General features: G+C 42.8%; 1 protein-coding gene across 2 annotated transcripts in view; it reads right to left on the bottom strand.

Annotated features, from left to right (window-relative positions):
- Window positions 1-4,397, bottom strand: part of iqgap2 (IQ motif containing GTPase activating protein 2) — a 393,779-nt gene extending 389,382 nt beyond the window's left edge. For both annotated transcript variants that reach the window (XM_041185732.1, XM_041185733.1), the window contains exon 1: window positions 4,274-4,397. In XM_041185732.1, coding sequence (XP_041041666.1) covers window positions 4,274-4,316 — 43 coding nt within the window. In that variant the 5' untranslated portion in view covers window positions 4,317-4,397. The remainder of the gene's footprint in view (window positions 1-4,273) is intronic.
- Between the last annotated feature and the right edge of the window lie 19,631 nt (window positions 4,398-24,028).

Raw genomic sequence — 24,028 nt, 5'->3', positions numbered from 1 at the left:
AATTGTTTATTGCAGTCAGTGATGACCTCCATCCCTTCGTTTTCAAATGGAGCTGTTTTCTTTGCTGATAGGCCTATTGCGTTTTTGATCCCTTTATACATGCCCTTGACATTCATTGTACCAAAGGCGATCTGGGTATTCTGGCAGAGTTGTAACCAGTAGACATTGATGCACTGCTTAGCAATCTGATGGACTTTACTTTGAGTGGCTCTTAGTGCTTTCAGAATCTTCTTGCTTGATATCCCCTGTAATTAGTGAAAGCAGACCATTTGGCTTGTTGGGGTACAATCAAACATTCCTTCCTCAAGGTGCCTTTATTCCCATAGGAGTACTAGCAAGAACATTGGCAGGGTATTTGACCAGAGGGGTATCACATTGGAGCCCAATTCTGTCCTCATCATCCTTCCATAAAAGTGCAGAGTGCAACACAATCCCCTACTTGGCCCAGTAGCAGAAACTATTTCACCAGCTGAGATTCAGCTAATTCAAAAGGGCCAAGTACTGATTCATCCTATCTTCATTTTTCAGTATTTAACTGAAAAATAATTAATGAATAAGCATTTGTAGTGCAGATATTGGAAATGTAAAACTCAAAATTTGGTATACAATATGCAGAAAATTAACTTTAAAATATTCACCTTTTGAAATTAATATAATTTTATTTAATTACTCTTTGGAGATCTATAATTACCAACACAAATGTGCATAAGTATTATTTGGTGCAAAGACATTTACCTGAAATAAAGTTCATATTCAAATCTGTTAAATGGCACAATCATTTCCTCCCCCAATGCTAAGATTAGCCATATTGCAGAAGTGTCATAATAAAAGCCTCAGCTGTAAAAGGGCATGATCAATCTGATGCACAGCTTAATGTTCCAACGTCACTAAATTCCACAGTTGCTGATATCGGTTGTCGTATTCATTAGCATGAGTCCTTTAAGTATCTCTCAAAAATAGACACAATAAGATTGAAATTTTAATACACCAATGTCAATCATCTCATCCCAGGTTCCTATGGCAACACTGATCAGAGCTTGAGGTTCAGAACTTTCCTCAATTACTTCTCTTCCCACTTCTGCATCATTACCTCTGGTGCCCACAACGGTCTATTCATGGCCCCCTCCTATATCTTATCTACATGCTGCCCCTAGGTGACATAATCTAAAAGCGTGGTTAGTTTTCACACGAATGCTGATGACACCCAGCTCTACCTCACCACCTCTTTCGATCCTCCACTGTTGCTAAATTATCAAACTAGTTATCTGATATTTGGTACTGGATGAGCAAAACTTTTCTCCAATTAAATACAGGGAAGACTGAAGCCAATGGTTTTGCTCCCTGCTCCAAACTTCATTCCCTAGCTATCAACTCCATCCCTCTCCTTAGCAACAGTGGCACTAAACTAGCCTGTTTCCAACTTTGGTGTTATATTTAAACCTGAGATTAGCTTCCAACCGCATATTCAAGCCATCACTAAGACCACCTATTTCCCACTTCCTTAACATAGCCTGACTTCAGTTTGTCTGCTGTGAAAATCTAATTTGTGCCCTTGTTACTTCTATTCTTGACTATTCCAATCACTCCTGGCTGGTCTCCCACATTCTACCCTCCGTTAACTTGAGGTAATCTTATCTGCTCCGTGTCTTAAGCCAAATCATTCACCTAACATCCCTGTATTCGCTGAACTATATTGGCTCCCAGTCAAGCAACATGGCGATTTTAAAATTCTTGTCACTGTGTCCAAATCCCTTCAGGGCCTCGCCTCCTCCTTCTCTTAGTAATCTTGTCCAGCCTCACAATGCTCTTGATATCTGAACTTATCTAATTCTGGACTCAAACATCCCTGATTTTAATCACTCCATCCTTGGTGGCCAGACTTTCAAATGCCTTAGGCCTAAACTCTGGAATTACCACCCTACACCTCTCTGCCTCTCTACTTAGCTTTCCTCCTTGAAGACATTCCTTAAAAACCTAGCTCATCGGTGATCTGATCCAATATCTCCTTATGTGGCTTGGTGTCATATTTTGGTTTATTATACTCTTGTGAGGTCTTGGGGCATTTTATTTCATTATGGTGCCATATAAATACAAGTTGTTTGTGACAGGCCACTATCCTTTCAACAGAAATTATAAACACATTAGTAAGAAATTATCTGGAAAAGTCTAATGGCTATTTCGAACTTTAAATGACATGGCGTCAAAGAAACTTTACCATAGCAGTACCAAATTTTATCCACTAAGAATTAGTGATCAAAACATAGCTCTCCCTATAGTTCACCAAGGTCCATGAATCATTAACAAAACCACGCACCTCCACGGCTGGGACAGAGTAATGTAGAATAATGAGTAAGAATCTTGATATATCTCTAAATATTACATGCTCACAATGACTAAGATATACATTTTTTTTACTAGATAAACATCAAAAACATGTTTGAGAATCCCAAATCACATGCAAAATACAAACTACCAGAAGGATTGATGTGTGCTGACATCAACATGCCAAAATCCAGGGTTAAAGTCCAAAGTTTGCAAAATGAATGTTTTCCAAATTAGTTTTACCTGCTTAATCAAATAGCATTTAGATGAGTAGACAACCCAAATATCTATATTCTCATTTAACCATTTTCTATAAGCTTTTGACCATTAACACATAGGAAATAGGAAGAGTAGGCCATTTATTGAATTACCATTCAATAAGATTATGGCTGGTCCAGCTCGCTGCTATTACCTGCAAAACCCCTATGCGCCTTGACTTCCTTAGTGTTCACAAATCTATCCATCTCTGACTCTAATGCACTCAATGACTGGCCATCCACAGTTTTCTACTTAGAGACATCCAAAGATTCACAATCCTTTGAGTGAAGAAATTTCTCATCTCAGTCATCAACGGCTAGCCCCTTATTCTGACACTTAGGCCGGAATCTTCCAGATTTATAAAATCCACAGGGAATGATTTCTGGGTCCCAACCCCATCAGCAAGCCACTCACTGCACGTTCTTACAGGAGGCGATCAATTAACAGGCCACCTCTGCATTCATTGTCCAATTAGGGATAACAGCCTGCACACGCTTGTAGGACAGCCAAAGGGAACATTCTGCCCTGTCATGCTCCTTATGAATTTTATATATTTCAATGAGGTTCTCTGATTCTCCTAAAAACTCTGTTAAACTACTCAGTCATAGGGCAGTCCCCTCATCCCAGGAATCGTTAAGTGAACCTCTGTTGCATTCCTCTTGGGCAAGCATATCCTTCCTTAGTTAAGGAGACTAAAATTGTACACAGTACTCCAGGTATGGTCTCACCAATAATTGTAGGAAGACTCCTTGTGTTACTTTCTGACATAAGAAAGCAAGGGCCTGACATTGTTACTGTTAAAAAAAAAGGGGGGGGGGTTACTGCGGTTCTCTTGTCACCTAACGAAACTGTGAGAACGAAGGTTTTAAAACATACTAATTCGTTAACAGGTGGTTCAGTCATTTCCCCTTTGGGTTTCGCAATGTCACCTCCCCACCCTTTTTTTTAAAATGAAGCTGTACGTTTCCTTCAAGTTTGTGCGAACCTTTATTTGTGATAGTGAAATACTACCGAAAGTTGTTGCTGTAACATGTGTCCAAAGTGCACGTTAAAGAAAAGCCGCACCCTGGCCGCGTGAGAGAACTCGGCGAGCGAGCGCCCTGTGGATCTCCAGCCGCGCACAGGAGACTTTAATCAGGTTCACTCCCCCGCTTGCTCTCGCCTCTGACCCAATTCCCCACACCGAGGAGGGTGACTCGAGCGCACTCTCTCCCTTAAGTGAAGTTTGCAAATGGCAGAAGAAGTTTAAGAGGGGGGGTGGAGAATGCAATTGAAAATAAAAATCCAAGGGACGCGCGGACACGTTTCAGATTCAAAGCAGCAGCAAAGATTTCAGACACACAAGAGAAAAAGTAATTTCGAGAGGAAACCGGAAACCTGAAGACACGTCCTCTTGTGAAGCACACACAAAAAGAATCAGATAAAAAAAAACCATAAGACACGTTTTCTAAATTCCAGTCAACGGCCTCGGTTGGCTTAACACCACAGGATTGGAATGGCCCTGCCAGGGTAGAAGAGGCTGCTTCAATTATCATTTGCATCTTTGTATTTATTTCTGTGGTAAAAGTTGTTGCAGACTTGCCCGGGAGTCGCGTGCTGTGGATATAAAGTAGCTCGAGGCGGCTGAGTGCAAGCACTTCACCATCTGCCTGTCTCCCAGTGCATGGGCACTCACTGTTACAATATTACTCACATCCATAACGGGGTCTGTGCAGAGTCAAGTTCTCCTCGTACATCCTCGCCTCACTGCGCTCTGCGCTCCGGATTGTCTGATGTATACACGCGTGTCCTACAGTGACTCCCGCTTCCCCCCTGCACTTCACTAACTGAGCTGGCTTTCCTTCACCGTCCCGTTATACCGTGGGGAGCAGCGCCTCTCTCCGGCCACAGTCTATCGCAGCGGCCCCTGTTGGTTTAGGCAGCCCGTTGCACTCTTCAGCAGCCTTCAAATTCACGCACGCTCATGCACGGTATTGCACCTTTTTGGTGGCTGAGACGCCAAACCCATGGGAAACACCAATGCCTGTGTTTAAGAATCTTCCAATTAAGCAACTGGGAAATTCACCCTTACAGGGTTTCTACTCAAAATATGGGATCACCTTCATCCAAGATCAGAGGTGAGGGTGTGGAACTTCAAAGTGTTCAGTTTCATTGCCAATTCCACAGGTAACGAAGCAGCCTGTGCCCACATGCAGCAAGACCTGAAAAACATCCGGGCTTAATTTGTTAAGTGGCAAGTGATATTTGTGCTACAAAAGTGTTAGGCAATGATCGTCCAAGTGAGTGTCTAACCACCTCCCCTTGACATTCAGCAGGAATGCCATCATTGAATCAGCCACCATAAATATCCAGGAGCTTACCATTGTCCAGTAACAGAACTGGACCAGCCATATAAATACTGTGACTACAAGACCAGTTTTATGGTGAGTGACAAGCTGGGAATGTGATGGAATGGTTAACCTGGTTGGGTGCAGCTTCAGCAAGACTGAAGAAGGTCAACGACATTCAGTACAAAGCAGCCTGCTTGATTGACACCCCATCTACTACCATAAATGTTAACTCTCTCCCCCACTGGTGTACAGTGACTGCAATGTGTACTATCTATAAGAGATACTGCAGCAACTCATCAAGGCTTCTTTGACAGCACTTCCCAAATCCACAACTCTTACCTCCTTGAAGGAAAAGGGCAGCAGGCACATGGGAACAATACCAGCTGCAAGTCCCACCCCAAGTCAAACACCATTCTTCACCATTGCTGGATCAAAACCCTGGAGCTCCCTAGCAGTTCTATGGGAGTACAGTCAGCACACATACTGCAGTGGTTCAAGAATGCAGCTCAATGCCAACTTCTCAAGAGCAATTAGGAATAGGCAATAAATATGCCCAAATCCAGTGAGTGAAATATAAACCTCTCAGACCCTAATCACACATCCCAAACAGCTAATTCCAGAGGGCTTCAGTCTTGGTTATCCTGTTCCTCCAGTTGATTCTTCATGTGTCCAGCTAACTAGCATACCCTGTGCCTTTGTTGAGATGCAGTTCTCAGCATTATAGAACACTGGTCACTGGGCATTAGTCTCTTATGATCTCTTTGATTTTCTTTGATAGATCTCCACTTCTTCAAATTGGTTTCCACAGACTCTCAAAATCATTTTTCTCCAGATTAATGTGTCTCTTCACATCTTTTTCACATACTCTTTCACCAGATACATACTCATTTGCTACTTCCAATTTCTCAGCAGCAATACCCATTTTTCCAGTCTTTCTGAATTATTTTATCCTCCTTCTCATGCTCATTGTCCCCATTACTTTCCCTAATTTCCCAGCTATTTAATAATCATAAAGGTGGCAACAAACTAGAATCAAAAGAGAATGGCAACTAAAAGATCCTTTATGAAATTCTGTTGTCTACTTACACTGTAGGGTGAATTTTAACTCTCTACGATCAGCAGGTAAGGAATGGGGCACAATTTTAAAATGGAATGGCTCCATTTGTCATAGATTCCTCATTTTAATGTTGTTAGACTTTGCTCCAGTGGGATTCTCATTAATAAATGAAAAACTGGGTCCCATGGCATACATGATATAAAGGGAACCCCAATGACATTTTAATCAATTTGGCAGTGAGGCATCTGCCACAGCCAACCTGCCAGGTAAAACTGTTGTGAAGAATTTTGTACTCTTAAGGTAACTAAAATTTAGTGGTACATTAGTATCGAACCAAGATTTCCTTCTCCCTGTCCCCACCAGAACTGCAGCTTGCCATTCCTTTCCCATCCGCTTCATGCAAATTGTCTGAGTGCACCTCCAGGTCCAGCAAGGAAAGTTCTGGTCTCTGCTGCTGTGGACATTCACACCAGCATCAATCACCCTCCGCCCAACCACACACTGCATTCTGAACACACCAGTATTTTTCCCAGCTTTACCTTGCTGTAAGTTGCTTTTTCTTGTGCCAGTGCATAGCCTCCAGGCCAAACAATCTTCATCACCCTGCCAGCCAGCTACCATTTTCCATCTAGACCACATGAGTAGCTGATCGGTGATATTTAAGTTAGGTCCAGATCTCTACCAAAGAAGCCCATAGGGGATTGTTATCCATTCCCATTGATTTCCCACTGGAAGTTACAATCACCGTCTTTATCTTCACAGTCTGCCTTATCTCCATTTCTCAATGTCTTGCTCATGGCGCCTGACAATATTGTTAAGATGGACCTCTGATGGACTTCTTTGTTCAGTTAGAAACATGCTGTCAGTTTCCCTCAAGTGTTATGCATATTTAAAAATAAACACAGATTCTTTATATGTTGGAGATACTCATGTGTGCAATACATACTCAGATTCCTGTACACTCAGAAAGTGATACTTTGTAAGTGACAATTTGTAAGTGTTTCAATCAATTTGCTGGTAACAAAAATGACACTAAAATGCAAAATGGCATTCATGGAATGTAATCTTCACCTTAATATTTAGAAAGCTATTTAACATGGCACATTTAGCCATTTTATTAATATTCCAGTGGCATCATTGGTTTTTATTTATCATTTATGCTACTTTCAGAGGTAAGTTAAAGTCATACAGTAGGGCTTGGTACTTTGAAAATTAATCATTGATTAATAATGGGTACATAACTCAGGAGTTCAAAAGACCATTGATCTTTTATAGATGATTCAGCAAAAATCAATAAGAACGATTCCAGGATATAAGACTTTCATTTATATGGAAAGACTCAATGAACTAGACTTGCTTTTAAAGGAGAAAAGATGTTGAGAAGTGTGTATAATCCAGATTTTTAAAATAATGAATGGCATAAGTGATGGATGGAGTTTCTGTTGTGGAACTTTTAAAAATTGGCTGCCCAGTTTGCTGATGCAGGAACAATAATTTCACTTAATTATATGGGGCAACAGTTCTGAGCGATGTGTCAGTAAAACACTCCAGATGCATTGCGCTAGATACCTCTAATTTCTAACTGTCATCTTATAACTATTCCTTGCTTCCTTTTATTTAGCAAGTTACTAATCTATGTCTAGATCCTTTGATAGTCATTTATTTTAGGGGGTAAACAAGTGTCTCATGTGGCACTTTATTAATTGCCTTTTGGAACTTAAGATCACAACAGAGAAAAATGGAAAATGTAATCAACTGGCCTTAGCACCCAACCAGAATTTCCTTCTCCTGGCCCTCGCTGAGACCACCATTCACCCCTGCTTCCCTGTCTGCCTCATGCAAATGGCAATGGAGACTCAGGCCTCAGGTCCTCAATTTCCTTCTTATGTTACCTGCTATTCTCATACACTATCGTTTGTCCTCTTATTACCTTTCTTAATTCTTCTCTGTAAGTTCTTTATCAATATAAATAATATATTGAATTTTGCTCCTGTCTGCCTCAACTGCTGTCATTTGTTGGATCTATTAGAAGCAATGGTAACAACCTTGGGATCCCAAGGGATAAATGGGTTAGTGCCATCATTTCTATTCTGAGCTTCACTTATCTTCTTGAGTAGGACTCAGTTTCTGCATACAGGATGAACCCTAATCCGGAAGCTGGGTCAGGGTTCCTGCACTGAGGGAGTTTTGGGTGGAAAACTCTTCCTGTCAGAACACTGCTAGTGAGAGGACAACTCTCCCACTTTATTTTGTATTTATTCATTGGACGTGAGCATTGTTGGCAAGGTCAGCATTTGTTGCCTATCCCTAATTGTCTTTGGGAAGGTGGAGGTAAGCTGCTTTCATGAATGGTTGCAAGTCCAAGTGGTATGGGTACTCCAGTGCTGTTAGGGGAGGAGTTCTGGGATTTTGACCCAACACGTCTTAAATCTTCTTGAATTAAGAAGATATACCTTGTATATCTTATTGCGATGTTTTATTCATGTACAGTATCTATATTAGTAAAGAACATAGAGAGAAGAATTAAGAAAGGTAGTAAGAAGGCTAACGATAGTGTGTGAGAATAGCAGGTAACATAAGAAGGAAACCAAATGTATTTTTAAACATTTAAATAATAAATGGTAATCAAAGGAAAGTATAGGCTCACTAAGGACCTAAAAGGAAATCTTCCAATGGTGACAGGAGGCATGGCTGAGGTTCAAAATGAATAATTTGTAACTACGTTCACTAAAGAAGAGGATGCATTCAATATCACAGTAAAGGAGGAGGGAGTAGAGAAATTGGATAGGATGAAAATGGATGAACAGGTGATAATTAAAAAGTTGGCATTCCTGAAAATAGAAAAGTCATCTGCCCCAGATGGAATGCATCTGAGGAAGTAAGGATGGAGTTATCAGAGGCTCTAGCCATGATCTTACAATCCTCTTCAAATATGGGAGCAGTGTCAGAGGACTGGAGGATAGCAAGTGTTACACCCCTGTTGAAGAAAGGAGAGAGGGATAAACAAAGCAACCATGAGCCAGTCAGCCGATTGTCAGTGATGGGAAAACCTTTTGGAGATAATAATCTGAGACAAAATTATTTGTCACTTGGAAAATGTGGGTTACAGCCAGCCCAGATCTGTTGAAGGAAAATCATGGGTAACTGTCTTAATTGAGTTTTTTGATGAAGTAATGGAGAGGGTTGATCAAGGTGGCTTGATGTGTATATGGACTTTCTAAAGGTATTTAATAAAGCATGGCATATGTTATAATCTCTGTATAGACAGATAGCTTTTAGAAATATATTCAAATTTTCAGTGGCTGATTGGAAGAATCATACAAGATTTCAAGTTTTAGACTTTTACTGTAAAAAAATTACAAACAACATTTTCTAAACATTCAGTAGGCAACTTAAACTCTAAACTACAGAAAAGATCTCCCATTTAACTTTTAGAGCAATAGAAAATCTCCTTCCATGGTTAGACTTTACTCTATCCATGAAATGGACGCTTCATTTTCTAGCAACCAGTCCACAGCTATTCTCAGCTCAAAATGGCTTGCTTCCTTTTCCCTTTCATTAGACCATAAGACCATAAGACATAGGAGCAGAAATTAGGCCATTCGGCCCATTGAGTCTGCTCCGCCATTCAATCATGGCTGATAGGTTTCTCAACCCCATTCTCCCGCCTTCTCCCCGTAACCTTTGATCCCCTTACCAATCAAGAACCTATCTATCTCACTCTTAAATACACTCAATGACCTGGCCTCCACAGCCTTGTGTGGCAATGAATTCCATAGATTCACCACTCTCTGGCTAAAGAAGTTTCTCCTCATCTCTGTTCTAAAAGGTCTGAGGCTGTGCCCTCAGGTCCTAGTCTCTCCTCCTAATGGAAACATCTTCCCCACATCCACTCTATCCAGGCCTTTCAGTATTCTGTACATTTCAATCAGATCCCCCCTCATCCTTCTAAACTCCATTGAGTATAGACCCAGAGTCCTCAAATGTTCCTCATATGTTAAGCCTTTCATTCCTGGGATCATTCTCGTGAACCTCTTCTGGACCCTCTCCAGGGCCAGCACATCCTTCCTGAGATATGGGGCCCAAAATTGCTCACAATGTTCTAAAGGTGGTCTGACCAGAGCCTTATAAAGACTTTGCAGCACATCCCTGCTTTTATATTCTAGACCTCTCAAAATAAATGCCAACATTGCATTTGCCTTCCTAACTACCGACTCAACCTGCAAGTTAACCTTAAGAGAACCCTGGACTAGGACTCCCAAGCCCCTTTGCACTCCAGATTTCTGAATTCTCTCCCCATTTAGAAAATAGTCTATGCCTCTATTCTTCCTACCAAAGTGCATGACCTCACACTTCCCCACGTTGTATTCCATCTGCCACTTCTTTGCCCATTCTCCTAACCTGTCCAAATCCTTCTGCAGCCTCCCTGCCTCCTCAATACTACCTGTCCCTCCACCTATCTTTGTATCATCTGCAAACTTAGCCAGGATGCCCTGAGTTCCTTCATCTAGATCATTAATGTATAAAGTGAAAAGTTGTGGTCCCAACACTGACCCCTGCAGAACTCCACTAATCACTGGCCGCCATCCTGAGAAGGACCCCCTTATCCCCACTCTCTGCCTCCTGCCAGACAGCCAATCTTCTATCCATGCTTGTACCTTGCCTCTAACACCATGAGGTCTTAACTTACTGAGCAGCCTCCTGTGCGGCACCTTGTCAAAGGCCTTCTGGAAGTCCAAGTAGATAACATCCATTGGCTCTCCTTTGTCTAACCTACTTGTTACCTCCTCAAAGAATTCTAACAGATTTGTAATGCATGACCTCCCCTTTGTGAAAGCATGCTGACTTTGTCCGATTTTACCATGCACTCATCCTTAATCCTTAATTCCCAACTAAATAACTTCTAATCCCTAAATTGATTTTCACAGTGAGGGTTACCCTGGAGATTCCACTCTCTAGCCAAAGCTAGTGAATCTTCCTCATTAAATCCTCATAAACTTGGGGCTGAATATTATGGTGTGTTTCGGTGGGTGGGACTCGCACCTGGAAATGGGTGAATCACTAACACTCACCCACACCATCGCCTGCCACCATATAAAATGGCAATCATCCAATTGGTGGCTGCAGAGCTAGTTTTCAGCCCATAATGTTGCTGGATTGTCCTTTACCCGTCCAATCTGAGATGGAGGGTGGGATGTCCAGCAGCCAAATTTGTAAGCTGTGACCCAGAAGGAGGTCACGGCCACTAATTTAGGACACTGTCAGGTGGAGCTGTGATTTACTCCAGTCGAAAGCAAGAAGAAAGTTTTGAAAGATTGTCAAGCATTGACTGAAGTAAGTTTTACTAATCTGAATAGTATTTGAAAATCTACAGGTTCTTAGAATTAAATGCTTTTGGCAGAGAACACACGTGGCATGCATTATGATCAGCTCCTTAATGTTAAGATCTGAATATTGAGCAGCTGAATCGCCCTAGTATGTATTCTTCCAAAAGTAGCCAAGAGAAGGGAGCAAGCGGAGAGGGAGGGAAGAAGGTCCTGAACTGCCCCACGTTTTGATGCTGACTCCCTCTGAGCCCTCCTCCAGCCCCGTCCGTGAGGCATGAGGTTTTAATGCCAGCAGATGGGAAGTTAAGACCTTCAATCACTTGAGCCGCTTGGAGGAAGTGGCCGAAGAGGTCAGCAGCGTTGGTTTGGTGCCTCAAAACTAGAGGCAATGCTGGAAGAGTCTAAATCACCTTTTGAGATCTGCAAGGGTGAGTAAATTTGCACTCTGTCTGTCAGTGTACACAGAAGGTTTGGGAAGACTCATAATGGATTGTGCCTTGTGAGTAGCCCAAAAGTCCACAGTTGCATTATGCACAAATGACAGTGTTCGTGGGCCCAATGCCTCTGTGGAAGTGTCATTGTGATTACAGTGGGACGGGTTTGACCTTAGACTTGTAGAAGGTCCATAGCGTATTGGCTGCCAAACATTGTGCAGACTATGCATTACTCACAGGGTTTGGACGAGTGATGAAATTATTATACCTGAGAATGAACATCATAGCGCTGTCACACCTCATTTTAGGAAAATTAGGCCCACAATGCCTGGGGGAAGAACAGGGCAGGAGGTAGCATACCTGACCTGGCAATCCTCATGCCATTGGAGGAGGAGGTTCCACAAAATGGAGTCAGTCAGTTGGCAGAGGCAACACTGGAGGAAGGCCCCGGGCTGGTGAGATTGCAAGGGGCTTTATCAAAATTTGGGACACAGATGGGGAGAGGGCAAGGGGGTAAGGTAATAAACAATTAGGAGGATAGAAGCAGACTTCAGGAGACATGGATTGGTGAAATGGGCAGACCCATTGCGGGTTAGGTTTGATGCAGAGAAGTGTAGAGTGCTACATTTTAACAGGAAGAATGAGGGGAGGCAATGTAGACTAAATAGTACAATTATAAAGGTGGTTCAGGAACAGAGAGACCTGGGGGTGTATGCAGACAATTCTTTGAAGGCGGCATGACAAGTTAAGAATACTGTTCATGAAGCATACTATATCTTTGGCTATGTAAACAAAGGCATAGAGTACAAAAACAAGCAGTAACTCACAGGTTAGGCTCTAACCGGAATATTGCATCCAATTCTGGGCAGCACACTTTAGGAAGAATGTTGAGGCTTCGGAAAGGATGCAGAGGAGAGTTACTTGACAGGGCCAATTAGATTCAGGGAGCCTAGGGAAGCTCTGGTTGTTCTCATTAGAGCAGAGAAGGTTAGGGAGAGGTTTAATAGAGGTGTTCAAAATCATGAAGAGTTTTGATAGAATAAATAAGGAAAATCTGTTTCTGGTGGCAGGAAAGCCAGTAACCAACCGACACGGGTTTAAGGTAATAGCAAAAGAACCAGAGGCGACATGAGGAAATAAAATTTTATACAGAGAGTTGTCAGGATATGGAATGGTCTACCTGAAATAATGTTGGAAGCAAGTTCAATGGCAACCTACAAATGGAATTTGGATAAATAATTGAAGGGAAAATATTTGTAGGGTTATGCAGAACAGGCAGGGATGTAGGACTGATAGGATGGCTCTTCCAAAGTGACAGCACAGGCATAATGGGCCAAGTGTCCTCCTTCTATGCTGTACATTCTATGATTCTATGATCTGTACCAAGGAATTTATTGACTTTCAAGTTCCTTCAGTTTAAAAAGAAACTGTGCCATATAGATTAGAAAAATCGCACATCTGTGATGAGATCGCTGATCTTAGCTAGAGCAGTGGTGAAGGATAATTTTTTCCATGCCTTTGGGCTAGAGGAAGGAAAAATAAACCATAGTTTTCACTTCTGGTTACCATTCAATAACTTTTGCCAAAAAATGTGCATGCAAGACACCAGAAGGGGACAGGATTAGACTTAGCGGTCCTGTTCTCATGATCAAATACCATGTCAATGCTTGTCATAATAGCTTATAAATGAAGAACAGCCATTTGTGTGGTGCACCTGCATAGCACTTGCCACCAGCAAAGCCAATTTAGGAGAGACTTGAGAAAAGGGGAGTGAAAAAACTAAATGAATAATAAGAAAAAAGGTCTCATTTGGAATGCTGCAAATATTGGTAATAGCTCATTGCTAGCAGGAGAAAAAAAAAACTGTTGGTGTCATCAGGTATGAATATCTCAAGATTCTTATCATGCATTCTATGATCATGAGAGTGAAACTAGCAGGATCTGAAATAATGTGGTATAAACTAAACCAGTAAGATTGACAGCTCATTTTTTAAACAAAGGGACGAAGAAAATTCACATTTTGGTACCAAGCAGTAAAGTATCAATGTTTTCAAAAGTTCTTTGCTACCTTTTGTCCTGTCTTGTAGTTTCTTTAAAGAAATATGTGGGCTGTGTGCCAATATTATACAAAGGTTTAGTTACATAGCAGAGAAGCATCAAGACTGGTGAGACACATGACCCTTTACAATAGCTGCACATTTAATCCTTACAACAGTCCACTGCTTCGCTTGGCAGCACTTGTGCACTTTATGGAGAATGATTAACAGTAACTTGTAGAGCAGTGCCCTAGAAATAAGATACTTGAAAAATAGATACATTTCTAAAATTGAATCTCTGGCAGGTTCTATTACAGGAAAGCCATGATGTCTTGAAGTATTGTAACCTAAGCAGATTCAATCACTACTTGTGTTTGAAGTAGTTAAAGGAAGCTTTATCAACACCTCTCAAAAACACATAGAAGAAATCATGTTAGACAGTTATTGTGGGTAAACACGATAACTATTTTGCTCAAGGCAAGGTCACACAAACAGAGTAAGATGAATGCCCAGTTAACTGGGCATCTCAGTTCTATCTCGCTGTCAAGTCACATTTGGCCCAGAGGTGTGAAATCTTGATACTTTACAAACCCTGAGCTTAGATTCCTTCCACCACCAACAACCGCCCCCCCCACCAAATCTGATCTATCACCAAAACTATTTTCATACAGCTCCATCTTGCCCCCTCCATCTTTCTCTTGCCCTGATTATCACAAAAATACCAAATCACAGTTTTATTTCTTGCAAATAGGTTTTCCAATGCATTCTCTGCCTGCCTGCCTCTCTGGCCTGTATCATTCATAAATCATGTCACTCAGAATGCCACAGGCTATATGCTCACCTATGTCCATATCTGCATTACTCTAGTCTTTACCAAGCTCCACTCTCTTATTGTCTCCTAAAGAATTGATATTAGAGTTTGGCATATACCGCAGTCTTCGAGACTTTGAAAATGGGACTAAGTGGGGGTCCGGAGCCTGCACTCGCCAAGGGCCAAAACAGTACGGCAATATTCCCAGAGGTCACCTCCTAATTGACTACTTCTGAGCTCACCTTCCTATTAAGGATGGTAGGTGGAACATAGATCCTGCTGGCTTAACCTGATGTCTGTCAGCTCTGAAGCCTGGGAAAGATGGACACTGCTGAGGCAGTTCAGAGAACATGAGGGTGCCTCAAAATGGAGGTGCATTCACAGGGGTCAGTGTAATTTAAAACTATGCAGAATGAAAGGGAAATCCTCCTGGGAGAGTGTTTGAGCCATGGGTCCTTCATGTGGCCCCTTCGAAGGGCCATGAAGCCTCCGATACTGATGGTCCCCGGGACTGCTGCTTGGAGGCCATGCACACTATGGGGTCCCCTCCTCTGCCTGCAGCCATCTAAATCGCTCCTAATAGAGGCCTGAAGTATTAAATTGACTGCCTACTTCTGTTTAATGGGCAGTGGATCCTCATCCACTCTCCTATTGGAAAACTTACTCAACACTGGTAATACATTGGGGAGCCATACCAACACAGCAGCACCATCTCCTCAGCCTGCCACCTGGGACTGGGAAAATCCTGCCCCAAGGATTCTTGTCCACCCCTCTGTAACTGTGTGATATTCCCCAGCCCTATGTCTCCATGTACCTGCACCAGACAGATTGCAGCTATTGAAGAAGGCAGCTTGCCACCACCTTCTCAAGGCCAGTTAGGGGCGGGCAACAAATGCTAGCCTTGCCAGCGACATCCACATTCCATGAAGGAACAAGAAAATAGAAGATTAATGCACATTCACTTCCAAATCTTTCTGCCCATGTACATCTTGAGAATGGTGCCATTAAATTTTTATTACTTCTCCCTATCCTGTCTGCCAAAATGCAGCAAGCACTTCTCACTTCTCTATATTAATTTCCATTAACTTGCCTGCCCATTCTGTTAGCATATCTCTGTCATGTTGTAGGCAATTCATCCCATCCTCACTGTTTGCCACTCCTCCAGGTTTGGTATCATTGGACAATTTTGCAATTCTACTCTTTATTCCAAGATCCAAGTCTACATATAGATAAAAAAAGCAATGGTCATAGTACTGACCCTTGCGGAACATCACTGTCCACCACCATCCAGTCTGAAAACGAACCACTTACCATGACTTGTTGTTTTCTTCCCTTGAGCCAATCTTTTATCCAATTGGACACTGACCCTCCGATTCCATGAGCCCCAATTTTGTTACCAGCCTTCTATATGGTACCTGGTCGGTCACTTTCTTAAATACAAATAGACAACATCCACTGCATTCTTTTCATCGATGTTTTCTGTTACTTCATCAAAAAATGCAATTCTACTAGGCAAGCATGATATTCTTTTTATAAATTTGTGCTGACTCTCCTTAACTAACTCAAATCTCTCTAAGTGGCTGTTGATTTTTTCCCTGACTGTTTCGAAAACTTCACCCACTATTGATGTTAAACTGACTGGTTTGTAGTTACTAGGATTATCTTTACATCCTTTCTTAAATAAGGGTGTGACATTTCCATTTTCCAGTCCTCTGGCCCTTCCCCCATATCCAGTGATGATTGGAAGATAATAGCAAGCACCTACGCTATCTCCACCTCCACTTCCTCCATCAGCTTGTACACAAGCCATTCTCACCAGGTGAATTACCTATGCTAAGTATAGCCAGATTTTCCAGTACCTTCTCCCTCTCAATATTCACACTATCTTCTACTGTCTCCACTTTCTACCGATATTTTGTCAGATGCCTCCTCCTTAATAAGCACCGTTACAAAACACATGAACATTTGAATTAGGAGCAGGAGTAGGCCATTTGGTCCTTCAATAAGATCATGGCTGATCTGATTCTAGCCTCAACCCCACATTCCTGCCTACCCCAATAACCTTTCACCCTTGTTAACCAAGAATCTATTTAGCATTGCCTTTAAAATATTCAAAGACTCTGCTTCCACTGCCTTTTGAGAAAGCCTTTTCCAAAGGCACCAAAGGCTCATGAAGGAAAAAGTTCTCCTCTTACATATCTTAAATGAGCGACTGCTTATTTTTAAACAGTGACCCCCAGTCTAGATTCTCCCACAAGAGGAAACATAAAACCATAAGAAATAGGGATAGGAGTGAGTAGGCCATTCAGCCCCTCAAGCCTGCCCAGCCATTCAATAAGATCATGGCTGAACTGGCCCAGGCCTCAACTCCTCTTTCATGCCATCTCCTCATAGCCCTCAAGTCCCTGAAATTTCAAAAATCTATCCACCTCCTCTTTAAATAATTTCAGTGATCTAGCCTCCACAACTCTCTGGGGTAGAGAATTCCAGACATTCACTACACTCTGAGAGAAGAAATTCCTTTGCATCCCAGTTTTAAACGAACGTCCTCTTATTCTGTAACTATGTCCCCTAGTTCGAGATTGCCCCACTAGTAGAAACATCTTCTCAACATCTACCCTGTCAAGCCCCCTCAGAATCTTGAACATTTCAATAAGATCATCCCTCATTCTTCTAAACTCTAATGAATAAAGGCCGAACCTGTTTAGCTATTTTTGATAAGTCAACCCCTTCATCCCAGGAATCAGCTAGTGAATCTCTTTTGAACTGCCTCCAATGCTGGTGCATCCTTTCTCAAATACAGGGACCAAAACTGTACACAGTAATCCAGGTGCAGCCTCACCAACACCCTGCACAGTTGTAACAAGACTTCCCCATTTTTAAATTCCAACCCTCGAGCAATACAGGCCAAAATTCCATTTGCCTTCTTAATCACTTGCTGCACCTGCATGCTAACTTTGTGTTTCATGCACAAGAACACCCAGATCCCTCTGTGATGCACTTTTTTGGAGTCTCTCACCAATTAAATAATAGACTGCCTTTTGATTCTTCCTACCAAAGTGCATGACCTCACACTTTCCTACATTAAACTCCATCTGCCAAGTTTTTGCCCACTCACTCAACCTATTTGTATCCTCCCAACATCCCAACATCCCCTCTACATCCATTCTGTCGATACTGAAATGCCCATTAAGCATTCTAGCCTTGTTCTGCTTAGCTAAGCATACAGTAAGTCCTCATTCTAAGTAGCCTCACTTTAAGTTGTTTCATTTTAAAGTCTTTTTTTTTGGGGGGGGGTTTAGGTCAGTTTCCCCTGATTTAAGTTGTGATGTCCAGAATAGTCATTTCATGTCATTGCCTTCCTCACGTTGTCACTGTTCATTGTCATCACACAGTGTGCATCATTGCATGCCAGCTTCCTTCACATAACATTGGGTCCTGTGACCTGATCGGGGCCATTGTTAATATTGTTTGTATTTTATGCAAGGCAGCATCAATTCTTATTAAAAAATCCCAGAGGCATCTAAAGCCAGAATTGTTTTTTCCAAGCAAAGAGTTGAATATAAAATTGATTTAATTTTTTTTTTATTCATTCATGGGGTGTGGGCATCACTGGCAAGGCCAGCATTTATTGCCCATCACTAATTGCCCTTGTTCAGGAGGCATTTTAGAGTCAACCACATTGCTGTGGGGCCTGGAGTCACATGTAGGCCAGACCAGGTAAGGGCAGCAGATTTCCTCCCCTAAAGGACATTAGTGAACTAAATGCATTCTTATTACAATCAACAATGGTTTTATGGTCATCATCAGACTTTTAATTCCAAGATTTTTATTGAGTTCAAATTACACCATCTGCTGTGGAATTTTGGAGTTTCAGGAGTGCCTACTGTGGCTGAGACTTATAAATTAGTTTTAAACTTTGGGCAGAAATGTTCAGCAAGTGCTGGTAGTGTGCCTGCTGCTGCAAAGAAAGCAAGGAAAGCCATCAGCCTAGCACTCAAATTGGATGTTTTAAAATGCCTTGAGGCTGGCCGGTGTTATTCAATTTGAATTTATACAGGATTTCTTTTATATTTAATGATTTATTTTATTTCCTAAGTTATTTCAGCTAGGAACGCACAGTGTGCACACGTATGATACAGTATTTTACTTGTATATTTTTTTTTTCTGGACAAGGAATGTCCGAAGGAATCTAATGCCAGCTTCCGATGGGAACCCATATCTCACATAAAGTTGTTTCACTTAAAGTTACGATTTCCAGGAACGCAACCACAATTTAAAATGAGGACTTCTGTATATCACCTTCTTCGTTCCTAATAGGGCCCACTCCACCTCTTACTACCCATTTACTATTTACATGCCTGTAGAAGATTTTTGGTTCCCTTTTATGTTAACTGCCATTCTATTCTCATATGCTCTCCTTGCCAGTCTTATTTTCCTCTTCACCTCCCTTCTCAACTTATTGGGCAGGATTTTACATGTCGGCGATTTTGGGATTCCCCCCTGCCCGCACAGGGAACGCATAGCACATCCATGTGGACGTCATGCTGGGCGGGCCTTAATTGGTCCGCCCTCGTAAAATGGCGGCGCACCTCCGATTGGAAGCGCGCCTGTACCCCACGGGGGAAAAATTCAGCCCAGTGTATTTGATCAGGTTCTCACTTGAAGAATTCACCTGACATGCATCATGCACACCCGTTTTTTGTTACGTCATAATCACCTTCTCCCTCTTCATGCAAGGAGCCCTGCTTTTGGTTCCCCTACATTTCACCCTTGTTGGAATGTGCAGCTCACACCTGAAGCAACTCTTCCTTAAAGATCACCCATTGTTCCAATGCAGCTCTTCCTGTCAGTCTCTGGTTCCATTTTACTCTGGCTAGATCCCTTCTCATCACATTAAAATTAGCTCTCTTCCAATCTAGACGTTCTATTTTAGATTGTTCCTTGCTCTTCACCATTACTAAACTAAACCGCCACTAAAAAAGCATGATTCTTAAAACTGGGAGGTAGGTCTTGGGGGCCTACATTGGGGTTGAGGTTGATATCACAGTGGCACTGGCAAGCTGCCTGTGGACATGCAGCAGGTATCTTGCATCGATAGTCTAATTTAAATGAGGCCCAATTCCAACTAGGCCTCAGGCCTACCTTTTCAGGTACAGGGATCATTCTCTGTGCCCAGTGTGCACCAGCAGGCTGGCACTATGCAATTTCTACTTCCTTATCTCTGTTCAGTGATGCTGCTGCGCAAAGTGCATTTATGTAGAAACTGGTGTGAGCAGGCTTAGGGGTGACAATAAAACCCCAGATGAGTTTGTTAACACTCACTGTCTAGGTTCGCATGTGAAGAAGGGCCACTTCTGTAAAGTATCAGTGTGCAACCTGTGCCTGTCTCCAATGCGTTTGTGCCTTTCGGGGAACATGGAAGAAAAATGAAGGAGGTAGGGCAAAAACAAATAAAGAAAATATGTACTGCATCAGCATAAATAAGTGAATAGAATTCTGAAGGAATAAGTGAGGGGAAATTCTGTTATTTATGGCTTTTTTGCTATTGTCCGGAACATACTTTCTTTGTACTTTCCAGTGTAACTTGAGAGTCCTGAGCTCTCAAACCGATCTATATGAGCCCCATACTTATATTGCAGTCTCAAAAGAGCACGATGTTGCTCTGGATGACCCATTCATTTCCTATAATACATTCAAAACAAAGCTGCAACTGTCTAAGTAAATGTTATCCCCTGGGAACTAATCCAATGCTGCCACCTTGTGCCCTTTATCATCATCAGAATGGTCATTTTTTTTTAGAAATGTCTATTTATTCACATTTCCAATGTTTGCAAAATATTTACGTAATGGAAATACCTGGGCCTCTCAACTTGACCCTCTCAGGGTGAAATCTTTTCTGATATAATGTCCTAGAGATCCAATGGCCCTGATGTTAAACCCAGAAGTATGTTTTTATTCCATGTTTCTGACCTGAAAGCCAACCTGATTGACAGGCCTGGTGGTAGAGGAAGGCCACAGAAAAGCCAACAGCTGAAGAGCAGATATGTAAAAAATTCGGATCTGTAGCCCCCTATTTTTTTTGGTGCTATGAGTAGCCCTAGAGAAACAAAATGACAACCAGGGTGTGCGTGGGCAGAATAATACGCTGACACACCGAGGGCAGGTTCCACACCTGGAAGCCAGCAGCAGTTCGACTTCCGGGCCTGTCTTCGGAGCGTGCCCAATAATATGCTGATTTTTAAAAATCTAATCATGGGATGTGGGCATTGCTGGCTAAACGAGCATTTAATGCCCATACCTAGATGCCCTTGAGAAGGTGGTGGCGAACTGCATTCTTGAACTGCTGCATTCCATGTGGTGTACATACACCCACAGTCTGCTAGGAAGGGAGTTCCAGGATTTTGACTCAGAGACAGCGAAGGAACGGTGATATATTTCCCAAGCCAGGATAGTGTGTGGCTTGGAGGGGACCTTGCAGGTGGTGGTGTTCCCATGCATCTGTTGCCTTTGTCCTGCTAAATGGTAGTGGTTGTGAGTTTGGAAGGTGCTGTCTAAGGAGCCTTAGTGAATTTCTGCAGTATATCTTGAGATGGTACGCACTGCTGCTACTGTGCGCCGCTGATGGAGGGAATGAATGTTTGTGGAAGGGGTGTCAATCAAGCAGGCTGCTTTGCCCTGGATGGTGTCAAGCTTCTTGAGTGTTGTTGGAGCTGCACTTATCTAGGCAACTCCTGACCTGTTCTTTGTAGATGGTGGACAGGCTTTGGGGAGTCAGGAGGTGAGTTACTTGCCACAGGATCACTAGCCCCTGACTTCTCTTGTAGTCACCATATTTATATGGCTAGTACAGTCCAGTTTCTGGTCAATGGTAACCCCCAGGATGTTGATAGTGCAAGATTCAGCAATGGTAATGCCATTGAATGTCATGGGGCGATGGTTAAATTCTCTCTTGCTGGTGATGGCCATTGCCTGGCACTTGTGTGGCACGAATGCTGCTTGCCATTTGTCAGCCCAAGATTGGATATTGTTCAGGCCTTGCTGCATTTGGACATGGACTGCTTCAGTATCTGAGGAGTTGCAAATGGTGCTGAACATTGTGCAATCATCAGCGAACATCCCCACTTCTGACCTTATGATGGAAGGAAAGTCATTGATAAACAGCTGAAGATGGTTGGGCCAAGCACATTTCTCTGAGAAACACCTGCAGTGAAGTCCTGGAACTGAGATGACTGACCTCCAACAACCGCAACTATCTTCCTTTGTGCTAGGTAGCATTTTCCCTTGATTCCCATTGACTTCAGTTTTGCTAGGGTTCCTTGACACTACACTCGGTCAAGTGCTGTCTCTCTCACTTCACCTCGGGAGTTCAGCTCTTTTGTCCCTGTTTGAACCAAGGCTGTAATGAGGTCAGGAGCTGAGTGATCCTGGCAGAACCCAAACTGAGCGTTAGTGAGCAAGTGCCGCTTGATGACTCCTTCCATCTCTTTACTGGTGATCAAGAGTAGACTGATGGGGCAGTAATTGGCTGGGTTGGATTTGTCCTGCTTTTTGTGTGCGGGACACACCTGGGCAATTGTCCACATTGCTGGGTAGATGCCAAAGTTGTAGCTGCACTGGAACAATTTGGCTAGGAGCGTGGCATGTTCTGCAGCACAAGTCTTCAGTACTATTGCCGGAATCCATAGCCTTTTTAGTGTCCAGTGCCTTCAGCCGTTTTTTGATATCATGTGGAGTGAATCGAATTGGCTGAAGACTGGCATCTGTCATGCTGAGGATCTTGGGGGAGGCCGAGATGGATCACCTGCTTGGCACTTCTGGCTGAAGATGGTATCCTTGTCCTTTGCACTAATTCATCAGCTGAGGGGGTGCGGTACATACTAATCAGCAGGAGGTTTCCTTGCCCATGTTTGGGCTGATGCCATGAGACTTCTGGAGTCGATGTTGAGGACTCCCAGGGTAACTCCTTCCCAACTGTATAATATTGTGGCATCAGCCCTGCTGGGTCTGTTCTGCCCATGTGACAGGGAAGGGTCATGAGGACTCGAAACGTCAACTCTTATCTTCTCCGCCGATGCTGCCAGACCTGCTGAGTTTTTTCAGGTAATTCTGTTTTTGTTTTGGATTTGCAGCAATCGCAGTTTTTTGTTTCTATGACAATGGTTTCATGGTCATCATTAGACTTTCAATTCCAGATTTTTATTGAATTCAAATTCCACCATCTATCGTGATGGGATTTGAACCAAGGTACCCAGAGCATTATCCTGGATCTCTGGATTACTCATCCAGTGACAATACCACTACTCCACCATGTCTCCTGGGCCTCATTAAGCCAGAGGGTGGATCTGAGGCCTTCATCCCACCCACTGAATGCTGGAGGGTGGGATATCAGACTGTGAGGCCATTGTCCGTGATCTGGAACAACATCACAGTCAGCCCTTTAAAGGGACCCTAGGCACAGGACAGTGTCCAGGGATCCAGCTAATGCAGGATAGTGTGAAGCCTCTCTGGAAATCTTTTGTAAGCATTTTGTAAGCCTGTAAGGTGAGAGAATTTAATTTGGGCCAGAATTTTTCGCTCATCAGGAGGGCATGCGCCCAACCCGAATGGGTGTAAAATAATGCACGATGACGTTGGGCGAGCTTCCCAATATCATCACACACTCGCACGATATTTCAGTTGGTGGACATGCACGGTGGTCAGCTGCACATGCATCGACAATGAAAAGGCCTATTAAGTCCATTAAAGTAATAATTAAGTTCAATTTTTCCACTGGCAGGATGAGGTTTCCAACAGCAAATAAAAATTAAATGAAAATGTTTAAATTTCAATCATAACATGTCCCTGCTTGTGTGACAGAGTCACCTGAGTGTAACATGTTTTTTAACATTTCAAAATTCTTTAGTTTTAATTTTTAAATCTTCAGCTCCCTGAGACAGCTCTGTACTTCAGTGAACTTTTCCTGCGCGTGCTTGCGCGAATTTGCATGCTCGTCCTTCTCACCCCCACCAGGCAGTGCTGAGCGCTGCAACACACGTTTCCCGCTGGGTGGTCCTTAATTGGCCCACCAGCATGAAATCGTGGTCGGGCGGCAGTCTGCTTCCTGGCCACTCCTGCTTGTCCTCACCGAACCCACCTGACAAGGGCAAAATTCTGCCCTTTGAGTTCTGTCTCCCAACCTTGGTACTCTTCACAGCTGGCATAATTTTTAAATCTCAGAAAATTTCATACATCTTTGCATGCAGGAGTAGTGCAGTTGTTACATGTATCTATGCAGAGACGTCAGCGCCATTGAAGCGAGGGGAGAGGGAGGCTAGAAGGGTCAAACCAGCACCTAGATTCTGTGAAGGCTCAGTCAGAGCCCTTCTCCCTGCATTCTTGGACTGACGTGAACAGTTGAAGCCAACCCCATGCGAGGGGAGGAAGCCAAGCTGACACGAGCAGCATAGGAGG

The sequence above is a fragment of the Carcharodon carcharias genome, chromosome 4, assembly GCF_017639515.1.
Source record: "Carcharodon carcharias isolate sCarCar2 chromosome 4, sCarCar2.pri, whole genome shotgun sequence".
Classification (NCBI taxonomy): domain Eukaryota; kingdom Metazoa; phylum Chordata; class Chondrichthyes; order Lamniformes; family Lamnidae; genus Carcharodon; species Carcharodon carcharias.
The sequence above is the reverse complement of the archived record's forward strand: the minus strand, read 5'-3'. Positions and strand labels throughout refer to the sequence as shown.